This window comes from Ctenopharyngodon idella, chromosome 4 (genome assembly GCF_019924925.1).
Source record: "Ctenopharyngodon idella isolate HZGC_01 chromosome 4, HZGC01, whole genome shotgun sequence".
NCBI lineage: Eukaryota > Metazoa > Chordata > Actinopteri > Cypriniformes > Xenocyprididae > Ctenopharyngodon > Ctenopharyngodon idella.
Genome location: NC_067223.1, coordinates 9721367 through 9738178, shown reverse-complemented (window position 1 = coordinate 9738178; position 16812 = coordinate 9721367). Strand labels below are relative to the sequence as shown.

The 16812-nt window shown below is 37.1% G+C and overlaps 2 protein-coding genes across 2 annotated transcripts in view; both read right to left on the bottom strand.

Annotated features, from left to right (window-relative positions):
- Window positions 1–16812, bottom strand: part of LOC127511429 (scavenger receptor cysteine-rich type 1 protein M130-like) — a 264217-nt gene that overhangs the window by 49469 nt on the left and 197936 nt on the right. Inside the window, exon 14 of the mRNA XM_051892237.1 lies at window positions 1705–1755. The gene's annotated coding sequence lies outside the window, so the exon portion shown is untranslated. The remainder of the gene's footprint in view (window positions 1–1704; window positions 1756–16812) is intronic.
- LOC127510414 (deleted in malignant brain tumors 1 protein-like) overlaps window positions 1–16812 on the bottom strand; it is a 121985-nt gene that overhangs the window by 46287 nt on the left and 58886 nt on the right. The window contains exon 4 of the mRNA XM_051889917.1: window positions 11083–11191. Coding sequence (XP_051745877.1) covers window positions 11083–11191 — 109 coding nt within the window. The remainder of the gene's footprint in view (window positions 1–11082; window positions 11192–16812) is intronic.

The following is a 16812-nucleotide window of genomic DNA, read 5'->3' as shown; positions in this document are numbered from 1 at the left end:
AGCTGCTCCGACGTCAAGACAACGGTGGACTGTGTATAACTCGATCAGGGCGGGGTCTATGCTAATGCAGCAGTGTCCGTCAACAGTCATGGCCAGGGCTTGTTCTGAGACACTGTTTATGATTTATGGGGATTCAAAAAAAAAGGAGTGGGTGGATTTTTATCATTAAAGGATGGTTGTGTACACACACTGCCAAAACACATTTATGTTCAAACAAGGGAATTTTGCATAATAGGTCCCTTTTAAAGTGCTGACAAAGTCACCAGCTGTCATGAGAGTGAATGTGAGAAACACAAAGTCTGACACCTGCAGAGAAGAGATGACAAACACTGACAATGACCCTGGCTTAAGCAGCACTGGGTGTTAATAATATGCTAAGAAAGAGAGACATAAAGGACAATATGTGAACAATCTGTGAATAACGAAATATTGTTTTGCAGAAATGTATTGAACTTTTGTTTCTTATGTGCAAAAAAACAACAAAAAAAAAAAAATTGTTTCAGCCTTCCCAATTTCCCCCTCAAAATCACATTTCCACGCACATTGTCAGTCTGATTTTAACTCTTTAATAGAAAACATGGACATCATTTCAAAACAACAATTAAATTGGAAGCAAATCTAAAACTAATGCATGAAACAAACAGAGTCTCCATTTTAAAAAGCTCTGTTATAAACACTGAAGGTTTCAGCTCAGAGTGCATGTCACGTGTTTCTGACAGTCAGAAACTCCTTCTGCAGAACATAAAGTGAACATGCTTTTCTGATAATTTCTCACAGCTGCTGTTTGTAAACGTATTTCCCAAAGTAAATTCCAACAATTTTTAGCAAAATATAAAAGTCCACCAGCAGTGGGTCTACATTTAAAAGGATTTTTTATAAGTTGAAGGTACTGTGAAATATTAAAGGCTATGGTTGTGGTGGCTTAAAAGTAAAGAACTAAATTGTTAAATTGTTGTTTTTTTGTTCTCTAAAATTTCTAAGGCGACATGATAGAAATGTAAAGCAAAAAAAAAAAAAAAAAAAAAAAAAAAAAGAAGAAGCATGATCTGCAAAAACATCTGGAAAACAATTCAAACATGTTTAAAGCAATGCATTTTTTTTCTTCAGAAATTGTAGCTGAATTAGAAGATTTCAATACAAAGTGCAACATAAAACATTGCTGGACTGCAGGTAAAACATACAGTATACAGGATGATCTTAAACACTTTTCAGACCACTTAAACACTTTGATTTGAGGCGGTGTGTGTGGTTTGAGTTATACAGCCCTTCCATGTGTTCCTGGATCTTCCTCCACATCATCATAGTCTGTTATTAGAAAACAAGAGCAAATTCATGTATCAACATGCTTTAAAAAGTATTATAATGAACATTATAATGAACACAATGTTTTCAGTCCATTTAAATGATCTATTGTGACAACAGAAGCTGATAGAACAAGATAAATTGATAATATAAAGCTATTATAAAGGCTAAACCAAAATTACTCTGTAAAAAATGTGTCAATAACATATCAAACATGTCACTCATATATTCCCCGACATTCTTCACATCATCATACTCCTCCTGATCGCCCTCTGATATAAATGTGTCTAGTATTAATTACATGAAAAAAAAGTCTTCATACTTTATATGCTACTATAATTTGATGAAAAATAAGACAAAAACCCTGTTCTAAAGTGAAAGTGTATAATGTGAAACCCACACCTTTTTTATCATTGGAGAACTGCCGTACAGTGACGACATCATCATAGTTTTCTGCTAAGTCATCTACAACAAAATAATGAAAAAATTAAATGCATCCATTAATGGACAAAATTTTGGATTTTGAAACTGTACATATGTATAATTAAATGCATATATATATACACAGTTAAAACCTGTCGAAATAATTAAAAATAATTAAAAGAAATAAACCTGTAGCATGATGTCTCCGTTCAGCATTGATTACATCATCATAATTCTCTGGTGTGTTTTGTTGCTCTACTAAATTATTTAACAGGAAAAGAGAATAAACAGAAACCAGACCTACCAACCTTGGAATTTTTTTTTGGAGTACCAGTGTGGTGGGACGGGACATGGGGGTTTGTTTTTTTTTGTTTTTTTGAGAATACAATACACAAAACACACACACACACACACACACACACACACACACACACACACACACACACACCTACCTTCATAAATCTAATTTTGACTGTTAGTTTTTTTAATTTTGACCCAATTCAAAAATTTCACTACACCTGCTCAAAAGCATTTTTTTTTAATTCATGATTAATATTGCATTGCATAATGTGTGCTTATACAAACTGACAACCACAAGTGAATCGCATTCAGTTATTTAATATGGACTAAAATAATTTTTTTGTTTGCAATTTCAAGTAGGCTATATTTACATACTACGACTAACCTGACAGTCGAGTCGTTTATACAGGTTTTGTAATGAAAACTAAAATTAAGAAACCCTTAGAAAACAGTAAAAACATTGAGTTTACATGTGATTCATTTAAAATACTTAATTTATTATTCCAATATCAAAATATGATACTAAATCCCACAGAAAAAAAAGGTTTCTATTTGTAACGTGCTGTCTTTTAATTTGATCATTGCACATCATAAACAAGACAAACATTCGCTGAATAAAGGTTAGCCAATACAAACATATTTATAGAAAACAGTTGACAATGAATAGAAAGGAGCAATAAGAGCAAAACGTATCGAGAATATCAAGAGGAAGTTAGTCCGACATATACTGTAACGAGGGGTTGTGTTAACTAAAGCGTCCGTCATTTAACGAATCTTAAAAACACGGATGGATAATTCAAAATGTTTTCTGACAGAAAAATAACACAAGCAAGAACAAATTTTAAACCAAGCACAGCCATTTTCATTTTACAATTATCTTCCCTCTCTCTGTGTGCGCACGCGTTTGTGTATGAGCGAGAGCTCGCGCAGCACTGAGACAACGGCAATTTTAAATGCATAAGTAACTAATGTGCTAGTTTTCATACAAAATAAGTAGGCTATGTAACATAATAAGGTACTTTAGTTAGTATTAACACAATAACGCAACACATGTAGGCTACGTTTCTGAACACTGATAATAAATAAACGTCTGTTTCTTGTCAGTCAGTCACGCTTGTCAGTCAGTCACACATCACAGCATTTTCATAATCACTAAGCCATATAGCGATTTCAATTGTATTTAGATTTGTTGTTCAACATTACTTGATCATTGTATACCCGTTTACCTTAAGGAGTTAGAAGTACCATGACTACTGTACTGTCCTCGCTTGAGAATTCAGTCACTGTCAGACGGCGGGAGTGGAAGGGGGATCGAGCGGGATTTTGTGTTGCTGTCGATTTGCAGTCTCTTTTTATTGATAGGCCGTACGCATTTGTCAATCATCGCCTCTTGCTATTTGGGGAAATGAACCAAGCGCTATGATTGGTCGAACTCTTTCTTTTGCTGGATTTGAGAACTACGTGTGCACAGAGCCAGGTTTTTGCGTAGTATAGAGTGACAAATCGTACCAGCGTACTTTGAGGTCAAAATGCGTACCCGCTACGCAAAATGCGTACATGTTGGCAGGTCTGCAGAAACTAATTCACAGGCCAAATAGGTGATTCTATTAAGTGAATTTCTGTGATCAGTTAACAAACTCACTGACCTGTTGGTCCTTCAGTGGTGGTGACATCATCATAGTAGTCAGTCTTCATTCCTACTGCAGATTTTGCTTTTGAAAAAGAAAATACATACATACACATTATTATTATTGTTGTTATTAATAATAATAATAATAAAACCTTATCTGAATTATGTGCTGAATGATTTATATAATTTATACTCTTCTAAAATAACTTGACAGTGAATGTTTTTCATTATTTAACACACATACTTTTCTGTATGTAGTAAGTTCTACTTCAGTCATCTAACCTGAAAGAAGCTCATCAGCATCTTCATACCCAGAATGCTGTTCGGTAGAAAGGACACTTCCTATTATGGAGTAGAACCATCAGACATGTTCACAATCACAAATCAGCCAAAATCCCCATATCATTTGGATCATATAATTTACTACAAGTGACACAAGGTACAAATGGACCTGTGTGATTTACTCCACTCACCCTCTGAATAAACTGATTACCCTGTTGATCTCCACAAATCATACACTATGACACTTACTCACCCCTCTGAGTGAAGAGACTGTGTCTGTTAGTGGGTCTGTGATGAATCTCCTCATAAACGGCCTCAGTCGTGCTCCTGTGTCTCCTCTTAGAGAGAGCTGTGAGTGTAGACAGACAAACCTGCTGTCAGTTCACAACACATGACTGATCACACACTGAATAAGACACAATATGACAGTCTCTGGATCTCTCCTACCTCTCCTCATCACTCTGTTCTGCTGAATCAGTATAAGCAGTGGCACTAAGAGCAGTAAGAGCACAACTCCCAGTACAATCACAAGCACAGAGAGAGACGCTGCTGGAGGAGTTTGTGGACGAGTGACTGATGTTGAGCTCACTGTCTGAGAAACTGGAGGAGAAGATGATGTTGTTGTGGCAGGAGTAGTGGACACTGACAAATCTGGCAAAACAGACACAAACACATTCAAAATCATGATTGTCTTGAATACACAAGTATTATTATCATCACTAAAAGTATGTAAAAATGACTAATATTGCTCAGTGTTTTGCTGTGACCTGCACAGGTGAGTCCAGCGTGCTCTTTGTGGGAGCAGTCAGTGTGGTTCTTCAGGGAGAGAGGACAGTCCCACAGGTGAATCTCATTCCCTCTGCACTCGACTCTGTTCAGCCACACAACACCTTCACCAGCACCAAAGGCTGAATTCCCATCAGCCCTCAGTACTGCTCCACAACCCAGCTGCCTGCAGACCACCTGAGCATCGCTGATGTCCCACAGATCATCACAGACTGAGCCCCACACAGCGTTATGATACACCTCCAGCCTCCCAGAGCACCGGCCCTCCCCTCCACTCAGTCTGAGAGGAACATGCTCTAAATCACAGTCAAGAAGACAAATTATTGGCCAACAGAGTTCTGTCAGAACAGCAACAACTACAGTATATATAATAATATATATTATTATATATATATAATAATATATATTATTATAAAACATTGTACACCAATCTACACTATTTTAATGTTGCTATGGGACGATGTGACAGACACCTATCAAATTCAATATATTACTGCAAATATTATCATTACTAGTGGAACAATAAAACACAATAGATGGTTTAGAACTTTTAATATTTATTGCACAGACCACAACTGGCCAACAAATAAGTCTAAAAATAAATTATGCTTGATCCGACTCGTGACTTATGATCCGCTCTTCCTCACGACATGAAATTGCTCTGTACTATACGTGTTGGTAGCCATTAAAGAAAACGTATTTAGTTTCATATTTATGTTTAAATAGGTCTATTATAATGTTTTTGTTTTTGTTTTTGTTTTTTTTAATTTCATCTATTTGATAATGAAAAGTGAACAGCATGAGTAAGATAAGAGGATACATCATATGATGCGCAATATATCGGGAGACATGCAGCGGGTCAGACATGATTTTGACCACTTCATTAAGTTTTGTTTTGTAGAAAGCCTTTCTATAAAGTGAATTTCGTTTTGTAAAAATTGTATCTTAATTTTAATCAATGTTTAATCAACCAATTGCCTGGATTTAATGAGTAAGAAGCAAATATAGCAGACAATATAATCATGACATGGAGACGCCGGCGCGATGAACGTGAACTGGAGCGCGTCTTATAGGCTAAATGAACCGAAACTCAGCGTATAGGCTGCTTGCCTCACAGACATGATAAATATATCTATATAAAGCTTGAAATGTCTACTTTAAACGAAATAATTCAAAACGAAAAGAAATAGGATACTCTCTGATTATGTAATCCGAATGAAATGCGAGTCCACTATGCGTAGATGACGAGAGTCAGCAATGTCAACCTCATATTTGCAGCCGACACTGATTCAGAAAACATTAGTTCATTAATAAGCAATTAAAATGTCTCCTTGCTGTTTTTTGTCACATTCATAATCATTATTTTTGCCGGTTCTTTATGGCAAGCTTTATGCGTGCGCTTGAGTGCTATAGGGTATAGCCTATACATGTATATATTACGTAAACGCTCATTATTATGGTTTATTCTCTCTGAAATTAAATGAATATAAATGTGATTAGTCAACTAATGGCTTAAATGAACAACTACTAGTCGAACAGAAAAAACTAATTTCACATATTTTCGATCCAGCATGTCACGAAGGGTATCTGGTTTGAGCTCGCACTCCGCTCGCATGTTCTGACACAGACACACACACAGAGCATCGTTATCAGATTAAAATTATATTTGTGTATGACTAACCTGTACTATTTCTTTACAACAAAACGCTTTGCAGTTATGTCATCTCTAGTCACACACCAATCATCATCAGTTAGCCTATGTGTCCCACCCAACACACACACAGACACCAGAGAAAAAACTTTGCAGGTCCTATGGCTAAGAGAGAGCCTACTCAGATAAAAAAAATTACCGCTTCAGCGAGCTCAATTATAGTAACGCCGCATTTTATTGTCAGTAACGGTAACGACATTGTAACGGGGGAAAAGTAATTTGTTTGATTACTCGTTACTGAAAAAAGTAACGCCGTTAGTAACACCGTTTATTTATAACTCCGTTATTCCCATCACTGCAAATGGCTGTTATGTTTTTTATGTTCTTCTACATCAAATGAACTTACCTGAACACTGTCTCTGATGTGGAGATGTGGAGCATGACAAATAGCTTCTAGGGGACTCATGACTCTCCTGTTCTGTAATCACAAGTTAATTCAATATTATATTTAGTGCTGTCAATCAATTAAAAAAAAAAAAACAAACAAAAAAAAAAAAAAAAACCTTTTTTGTAATTAATCATGATTAATCGCATTTAACATTAAAGTTTTTAATATGTATTTTTATATTGTAATAATGTCACATTTCATCTCCAAATTAATGTAGAAACAACATAGACAGTATATTTTAAACATCTGATCTAACGGGCAGGAAATATACAGAAATGAAAAAGTTATCAAACACTTCACAGTTTTCACTGCATAAATTACAAATTAAATATAGATTAATCCTTATTAAAGCTATAAAAGTTATTCAGTCAAGAGCAGTGAGTTATTTTCTCTTTTTCTTTTGTTCTTTGATTAACATTAATGACAGACATCAGCCGGTTTATTAGGCATTTTGGCATAATTTTGTGTTTTTGTTCGTTTAAGTGTGAAAGAGAACTCAATGCGGCCGGTGCCAGTACCGCACTGAGCTCTCTTTTGTCGTGCTTGAATGGTTTAAAAGCATTTGCATGAATAATAATGCATTCATATAATGCAATGCTAGATGGAAAAAAATGGATGCTGCGTTAAATATTTTAAACACGTTAAACTGAAAAAAAATTAATCGCATGAGTTAATGCGTTAAATTTGACAGCCCTAATTATAATATTATATATATATATATATATATATATACACACAAACTCGATTCCAAAAAAAGTTGGGACACTGTACAAATTGTGAATAAAAAAGGAATGCAATAATTTACAAATCTCATAAACTTATATTTTATTCACAATAGAATATAGATAACATATCAAATGTTGAAAGTGAGACATTTTGAAAAGTCATGCTAAATATTGGCTCATTTTGGATTTCATGAGAGTTACACATTCCAAAAAAGTTGGGACAGGTAGCAATAAGAGGCCGGAAAAGTTAAATGTACATATAAGAAACAGCTGGAGGACCAATTTGCAACTTATTATGTCAATTGGCAACATGATTGGGTATAAAAAGAGCCTCTCAGAGTGGCAGTGTCTCTCAGAAGTCAAGATGGGCAGAGGATCACCAATTCCCCCAATGCTGCGGCGAAAAATAGTGGAGCAATATCAGAAAGGAGTTTCTCAGAGAAAAATTGCAAAGAGTTTGAAGTTATCATCATCTACAGTGCATAATATCATCCAAAGATTCAGAGAATCTGGAACAATCTCTGTGCATAAGGGTCAAGGCCTGAAAACCATACTGGATGCCCGTGATCTTCGGGCCCTTAGACGGCACTGCATCACATACAGGAATGCTACTGTAATGGAAATCACAACATGGGCTCAGGAATACTTCGCCGTTCGCAGTTGCTGGCTAAAACTCTATAGGTCAAAAAAGAAGCCATATCTAAACATGATCCAGAAGTGCAGGCATTTTCTCTGGGCCAAGGCTCATTTAAAATGGACTGTGGCAAAGTGGAAAACTGTTCTGTGGTCAGAAGAATCAAAATTTAAAGTTCTTTTTGGAAAACTGGGACGCCATGTCATCCGGACTAAAGAGGACAAGGACAACCCAAGTTGTTATCAGCACTCAGCTCAGAAGCCTGCATCTCTGATGGTATGGGGTTGCATGAGTGCGTGTGGCATGGGCAGCTTACACATCTGGAAAGGCACCATCAATGCTGAAAGGTATATCCAAGTTCTAGAACAACATATGCTCCCATCCAGATGTCGTCTCTTTCAGGGAAGACCTTGCATTTTCCAACATGACAATGCCAGACCACATACTGCATCAATTACAACATCATGGCTGCTTAGAAGAAGGATCCGGGTACTGAAATCGCCAGCCTGCAGTCCAGATCTTTCACCCATAGAAAACATTTGGCGCATCATAAAGAGGAAGATGTGACAAAGAAGACCTAAGACAGTTGAGCAACTAGAAGCCTGTATTAGACAAGAATGGGACAACATTCCTATTCCTAAACTTGAGCAACTTGTCTCCTCAGTCCCCAGACGTTTGCAGACTGTTATAAAAAGAAGAGGGGATGCCACACAGTGGTAAACATGGCCTTGTCCCAACTTTTTTGAGATGTGTTGATGCCATGAAATTTAAAATCAACTTATTTTTACCTTAAAATTATACATTTTCTCAGTTTAAACATTTGATATGTCATCTGTGTTGTATTCTGAATAAAATATTGAAATTTGAAACTTCCACATCATTGCATTCCTTTTTTATTCACAATTTGTACAGTGTCCCAACTTTTTTGGAATCGGGTTTATATATATACACACACACATATATATATATATATATATATATATATATATATAGTTTATATGCTCTGTAACGTTAACAAATTACTGTTGTATTTTTAGAGAAGGACAATACATCAGTCTTACCCATGCAGGTGATTTTAGCCACTTCATTTTCACCACAGTCATTCTGTCCCCAGGGTAAAGAGGGACACTGCCACACATTTGAATCATGTGGTCGACATTTCACTTCATCCAGCCAGTTAAGACCTGATTCCAGGCTTGGTATAGAACTGGAAAAAGCACCAGATCTTCCACAGTTCAGCTCTTGACAGATCAGACTCACTGTGTCTCTGTCCATCTGGTTCCAGCACACATTACCCCAGGATCCATTGTAGAAAACCTCCACATTCCCTTCACAGCCCTCAGTTAACCTGATCTCTTTAAACTCTAGATGGAAACATGAATGGTATATCAGCTCTCATCCAATTCATTTCAACCACTGGATGTTACATATAAGATTGACTGAAATAAACCAAAAAGATTAAATTAAAAATATTTTTTAAAAGATAAAATTTAGTTTTTAAATATTACTGAATACTAATTTTTCACAACTGAGTACTATTTACCTGAGCACACGACTCCTACATCCTCCTTGTGTTGACAGTCATGTTTTCCCCAGCCTGGAGAAGAGCAGCTCCACAGGGACGTCTCATTCCCCTCACACTCCACCTCATCCAGCCATATGGGTCCAGAACCAGGACCAAACCAGGCTGGTACCTGCTGGTTACTGACGGCCACTCCACACTGCAGCTGTCTGCACACCACATGGGCATCTTTAATATCCCAGGAGTCATCACACACTGTCCCCCATGAGCCGCTGTGAAAAACCTCCAGCCTCCCTGCACAGTCTCCCCCAGAACCCACCAGCCTGATGGACCCGTGACCTGATATTCAGAGAAAGAAAAACACATCAGTGATCACTAACAACTGAAGAATCTGCCCAGATGTTGCTCTTCTCACCAAGGCAGGTGATTGACAGCTGTTGTGTGGAGCTGCAGTTGAGAGTTTGTGGAGAGCTGCAGTTCCCCAGATGAGCTTCACTCCCAGAGCACTGGAAGCCCGTCACACACTCATGACTGTGTTCAGGACTGGATGAAGAGGAGCCGGAGAAGTTCAGCACAGAGCCACAGCCCAGCTGTCTGCAGACCACAGAGGATTCAGTGAGACTCCAGGAGTCCAGCAGAACTCTCCTCCAGACCTGATGGATGGAAACTTCCACCTCCCCCTCACACTGTCTCTCTCCAGACAACCGCACCAGACCATCATGAACAGCCAGAGAGGAACCTGAGTGAAAGATGTGGCATTATTGCAAGTTAATTTATGCATTATTTTTTTTTTTTTTTCAATAAAATCCCCTCACCAGAGCAGATGACTCCAACATCTCGTCTATGAGAACATTCAGCTCGACTCCATGAAGAGATGGAACATTCTGAGAGTTTAGTTTCATTCCCGTCACAATCAAACACATCAGCCCAGATTTCACCACTTCCCTCTCCAAACCAGTCTGATCCCACAACAGACACAGCAATCCCACAATTCAGCTGTCTACAGAGGACACTGGCAGCTCTCATATCCCAGCATGCATCACACACTGTGCCCCATTCATTGAGGAACCGAAGCTCAACTCTTCCAGAACAAGAGTCTGAACCGTTTACCAGTCTGAGATCAGTGTACCCTGGATAAGGCAGAGAAGTTAAAATAAAGTATAATGCAGTTGAATATATACTGTATCAAATACAAATGAAGAGACATTGAATATTTATAATTCACCTGAACAGATCAGTCCCACAATGTTGTCACTGGTGCAGCTGTGTTTGTGTGATGATATTGAGCAGAATGAAATATGTGATTCATTTCCTCTACACTGAATCTCTTGTGTCCACATCTGAGCGTCTCCTTTGCCAAAATCATCTTCTCCCAGCACCTGTACAGGAGCTCCACAGTCCAGCTCTCTACACACAACCTCTGCATCCTGCTGGTCAAAGGCAGCAGCACACACTGAAACCCACGTCTGATCATCAAGAATCTCTAACCTCCCAGAGCAGAGGTGAGATCCATTAACGAGTCTGGAAGCTTTATGACCTGTTCATATTACATGAATGACAGAGCACAGACAAAAACAAATGCTTGATAGTTAAATACAATAACCATACAAACATTAACAGTTTTACAAACAAAATATTCTTTATGTCAACACAAATTCTTGGTCAATCAGTTAAATTACTTACCCGAACAGATGACACCGGCATCATAGTTGTGAGTACATGCATGTTTGCTCCATCCTAATAACCCACAGTTCTTCAGTGTAGACTCTGATCCAGTACATAACACAATATACATCCAGATTGGTCCTGATCCTGGTCCAAAATGAGCATCACCTAGAGCATCTACAGGTTCTCCACAGTCCAGCTCTCTACACACCACTGCAGCATCAGCCAAATCCCAGCCATCATGACACACTGTTCCCCACTGACCTCTATGAAGAACCTCCACTCTACCAGCACAGCGACTGGTACCACCAACCAACCTCACATTCTTTTTATCTAAGTAACAGAAAAACACAGACAGAGACTGTGGGTGCATCTCCACAAGCACACTAGTTCACGTATCAGTATATTGTGTACACAAATTCAGGCACTGGTAAAGCACACTCTCTCACTACACTTTCGGACACTGATTACTCAGTTTCTGGTGACATGACTTGGTGCTTGTGTTGTCACCCCTGGTGTTTATGAAGAACACACATCCTGTGTTATCAATATCTTTCTGACATTGTTTATGCTGTTTAAAGTATGTCATGAAATACACTTTGATGGTTGTTATATGTATGCAACATTTTAGCCAAATTGTAATTATAAATATTAACTAAACCGTTCACTACCCATCTACTGATGTTTATGCTGACATTTCATTAAATAATGGTTTGACTTTTCAAATCTTCTATCGCATTTCATGATAATATCGTGTTGATATTGTGTTGGTTCATGCTATTTGTTTTGCACTTAAGAAATTCCATTAAGGGAACAAAGTGAGCATCTGGTTTTGGGAGTGCAGTGTCAGATTTTTAGGGAGCGAACATTCCAGTGCACTCAAAGGATTTTGTGATTGAAACAGCCCTTAAAGGGTTAGTTCAACCAAAAATGAAATTTCTGTCATTAAAGGGGTGATGAACTGAGAAATCAAATTTTCCTTGAGCTTTTGACATATAAGAGGTCATCATACTATAAGAATATCCTGTAAGTTTCAGAACTGAAAACTTTCTTGTTAGTCCAATAAAAGCTTTTATTGACACCAGACCCAGCAAACGACAGGCTTTTCAAAGTGGGAATCTATGACGTCAAAGGGCAGCAAGCACCGCCTCCACAGAAGAAGATCAATGCCTACTTCATCACTGCCTGTTTAGCCCCGCCCACCGATTTGCGCATGACATGCAATAGAATAGATAGCCTAAAGGCCCTTTCACACAGGACGCGGTATGCGCTGCGCTATGAAACCCATTTATTTCAATGGCTTGCGCCGCGCGAGGACGGTTTGTTGCTGTGTCGACCAAAGCGCACACGCAGCGGAGCGCAGCTTGCGCGCACGCCGCGGTCAAAGCTCAAAATAGTTCAACTTTTGCCGCGCTCTGTGACGATTTCCCGTGCGACCAATAGCAACGGGGCATCCAAACAATCGGAAAGCAAAATGGATGAACAGCTATTGTCTGTGTTGAAATTTCCAGAGCTATACGATACAAGTTTGCTGGTCGTATAGAGACATCGGGAGAAAAGCTGTCATGAAGACATGACAGACACTGTCAAGAGCTGCTCTCTTTCTTCTTCTTATAAGCAGGGCTAGTGCTATCGCTCGCTAATTAGCACAGGACATATACATTGCTGCTGTGCTAACCGAAAGGTGGAACAACGATCAAATGATTAGACGTATAGAACTCCCGCTACAAGTTTGGAAAACTCCGCCTACTGTGCTCTGGCCAGCGTAGCACAAATCACTTTGTATCTGAAGGACTTTCGCTGAACCCAGCGGCAAGCACAGCGCATACCGCGTCCTGTGTGAAAGCTCTTATATCGGGCTCTTAATTTGGAATACGACATCAGAATATCCTGAAACAGTGTAGTTGAAACTATGAGAAGGTGACTCTCCACCTGAGGTGAAATTGGTTTGTGGAAACTAGGACTTTTATTGTTATTATTTTCTGAATGTTTAGACAAAACAGCGTATATATGAAGTTTGGGGGGCTCTTATTTTGGAATACAACATCAGAATGTCCTGAAACTGTGTAGTTGACACTGTGAGAAGGTGTACTGTCCATCTGAGGTGAAATTGGACTAGGACTTTTATTTTTATTATTTTCTGAATGTTCAGACAAAACAGCGTATATATGAAGTTTGGGGGGCTCTTATTTTGGAATACAACATCAGAATGTCTTGAAACGGTGTAGCTGACAGGTGTACTCTCCATCTGAGGTGAAACTGTTTTGTGGAAACTAGGACTTTTCTTTTCATGATTTTCTGAATGTAGACAAAACAGGGAGCTCTTATTTTGGAATACAACATCAGACCATCCTGAAACGGTGTAGTTGACACTGTGAGAAGGCGTACTCTCCATCTGAGGTGAAATTGTTTTGTGGAAACTAGGACTTTTCTTTTCATGATTTTCTGAACGTATCTAGACAAAACAGCATATATGGTCCGTGTATCTTTTGGTCATTCGTTTTTTGATTTAATATTTAAATCGGAAAATGAAAAAAACTGCACCTTTTTCGTTTTTCATTTTTTTCAAACAAAACGAAAAACAATTTCGGCTTGATTTTTCGTTTTTCGATTTTTTCAATCAGCGGAAAGGGGATGTGCATCTACAGTCAGATATTCTTTGTCTGTGTGTCAGTAAATCAAACCCGTGACTATACGTCAACTTGCGTTGGTTCTCTTAGTAGGATAAAAATAATCTGTTATTTAACGGTGATTACATTATAAAGAAAGCGATCAAAGAACACTCCCTTTGCAATCGTTGAAGCAGCGCGAGTTTATCAGTGACTGCTGTACTGGAGTGTGGGCCAGAGATTAGTATATAAAAAAAAAATATTATTATAAATATTACTATTATTATAAATAATAATAATAGTAATAAATAATTCATTTAAATTATTTCAATTAATCCAGTTTCTTTCAGAAAAATAAAATAATACTTTAATAATTTGTTCTTCATTTAATATATTCTTAAGATTCAACTCATTCACCCCATATTTCTTTAACTTGTCTTTAAACCTTATTCTTTGTGTCTTATATTTAATGCATTGACAAATAACATGCTCCACTGTCTCTTCTTCTATTCCACAATCACACCTGAAGGGTGCTTTTTCAATAAATACATCATTTTATTTAACCCAGTATGTCCTAACCTCATCCTTGATATTATAGTTTGCTCTCTGGAAGTTCTTCCTATTGATTTCATTTTTTCCTACTTCTTTTCTTATCTTGTATAAATGACGTCCTTTACTTCCTTCATCCCATTGTTTTTGCCAAACATTCATTATATTAATGCATATTATTGCTTTAATTTCTGCTTTACTATATGATACCTCAATTATTCATGATACCTCATTCCCCTCAATTCCCCTATGTGCTGGTATCCACATAAATCTCATTCCTATATAATTTAGTCTGTACAGAATTTCATACACAATATCAGGTCTGTTATGAGATGATAAAAACTGTAAAGAAACCAATGCTGATAAACTATCAGAGCATATTACTACCATTTTAAGCTTATTATGTTCTACCCATTGTACTGCATTTAAAATAGCTAACAGTTCAATTGTAAACACTGTTAAATGGTCAGGTGTTCTTTCCCTAATATTTATCTTTAGCTCTGGAATAACAAAAGCAAAGCCAGTATTTCCACTACTAGGTTCTTTTGATCCATCAGTAAATATCGCAATAAAAGACTTATGCATTGTTCTCAGTCTTTCATCAACTATATCTGCCCAATTTCCTTTCCCTTTAGTTCTTTTTATTTTATCATGTATATGTAAATCTAAAAACAGTGATGGAAACATCCAAGGCAGTGTCATTGGATAAGGTACTGTAGGACAATACTTTTTGCTCTTCTAATCCCATTTCTTTGGCCATATTTTTTGATGACAAAACAAAACATTCTCCCTTTGCTTTCATACTTTCCCAACATGGGCTAAGGGCCTTTACAGTAGGAGAAAAACACTCCATTATGCCATTTAAATTTGCACAATAATTCATCATCAGCTGCTTGTATCTTAAATTCAGAGGTAATTCACCCATCTCCACTTGAATCGCACAAAGTAGAGATGATTTTATATGATCACTCCAAGTCAGTTTAGAGTCAAATATAACCCCTAAAAACCGAAAGGAGTTTACCTGCTCTATTTGTCTCCCATACGTCAATATCTTTGCTTCCTTAACCTTCTTTCTAGTAAAAACCATCATCTTTGTCTTTTCTACAGAAAAAATAAAACCCCAAGAATAAGACCATTTTTCAATCTTTCTTATTGCTTCTTGCATCTTCTCCTGTATTAATATTAGATTCTTACCATTTTTCCAAAGAGCAATATCATCAGCAAACAATGATTTACCAATATCATATTTTAATTCATAAAACACATCATTAATCATAACAGAAAAAAGTAATGGGCTGACCCTGTGGAGTCCCATTTTCTACTCTGTATCTACTGGACAATGTTGTTCCAATTTTAACCTGGATATATCTTTCATATAATTTTTTTTTAATCCAATTAAAATTTCTTCCTTTTATTCCAATTTTAACTAACTTAAACAACAATCCCTCTTTCCATATCATATCATACGCTTTTTCTACGTCTAAAAATATTGCCAATACTGATTCCTTTTTAATTTGTGCTTTTTTAACTTCTGTTTCCAAACAAACTACTGGGTACATAGTTCCTCGACCTTTCCTAAAACCATTCTGATGAGGAGATAACAGTCCTTTACTTTCTAAATAAAACGCCAATCTCTCAACAATCATCCTTTCCATTATTTTCCCAACATGAGATCTAAGAGCAATTGGCCTGTAATTTGCTGGATTTGTTGGATCCTTTCCTGGTTTTATTATGGGAATAATGACTGCATCTTTCCAACTTATAGGTAATCTACCACCTTCCCATACTTTATTATACAAACCTAAAAGTTTACCTTGAGTTAAAATTCCTAGATGCTTTAACATAATATAACAGATCTGATCTTTTTGTTAATCTAGATTTATTTATAGCTTGTCTAATTTTTTTTTTTTAATGTAAAGGAGCATCCATAGCATCCTTTGCACATTCCTGTCTCTGTAATGCTCCTAAATTAGCATGTCTAGTTTCATTTCTCCCTCGTATACCTTCCTCTGATAGATTATCAGAGTCTTAGCTAATATTTCTACTTTTTCTTCATTTGATACTGCTATACTTTCTCCAGCTTTTAAAACTGTATATTTCCAATCTCTCCTAATTCCCCTCATCTTTCTTATCATTCCCCATACCTCACCTAAAGGAGTTATTCTGCCTATTTTATTACAATATTCTCTCCAGCTATTTCTTTTTGCATTTATCACCACTTTCTTTACTTGGGCTTGAGTCTTCTTGTACTCCACTAATCTTTGAAAATTATTAGTTCTTTTAAAC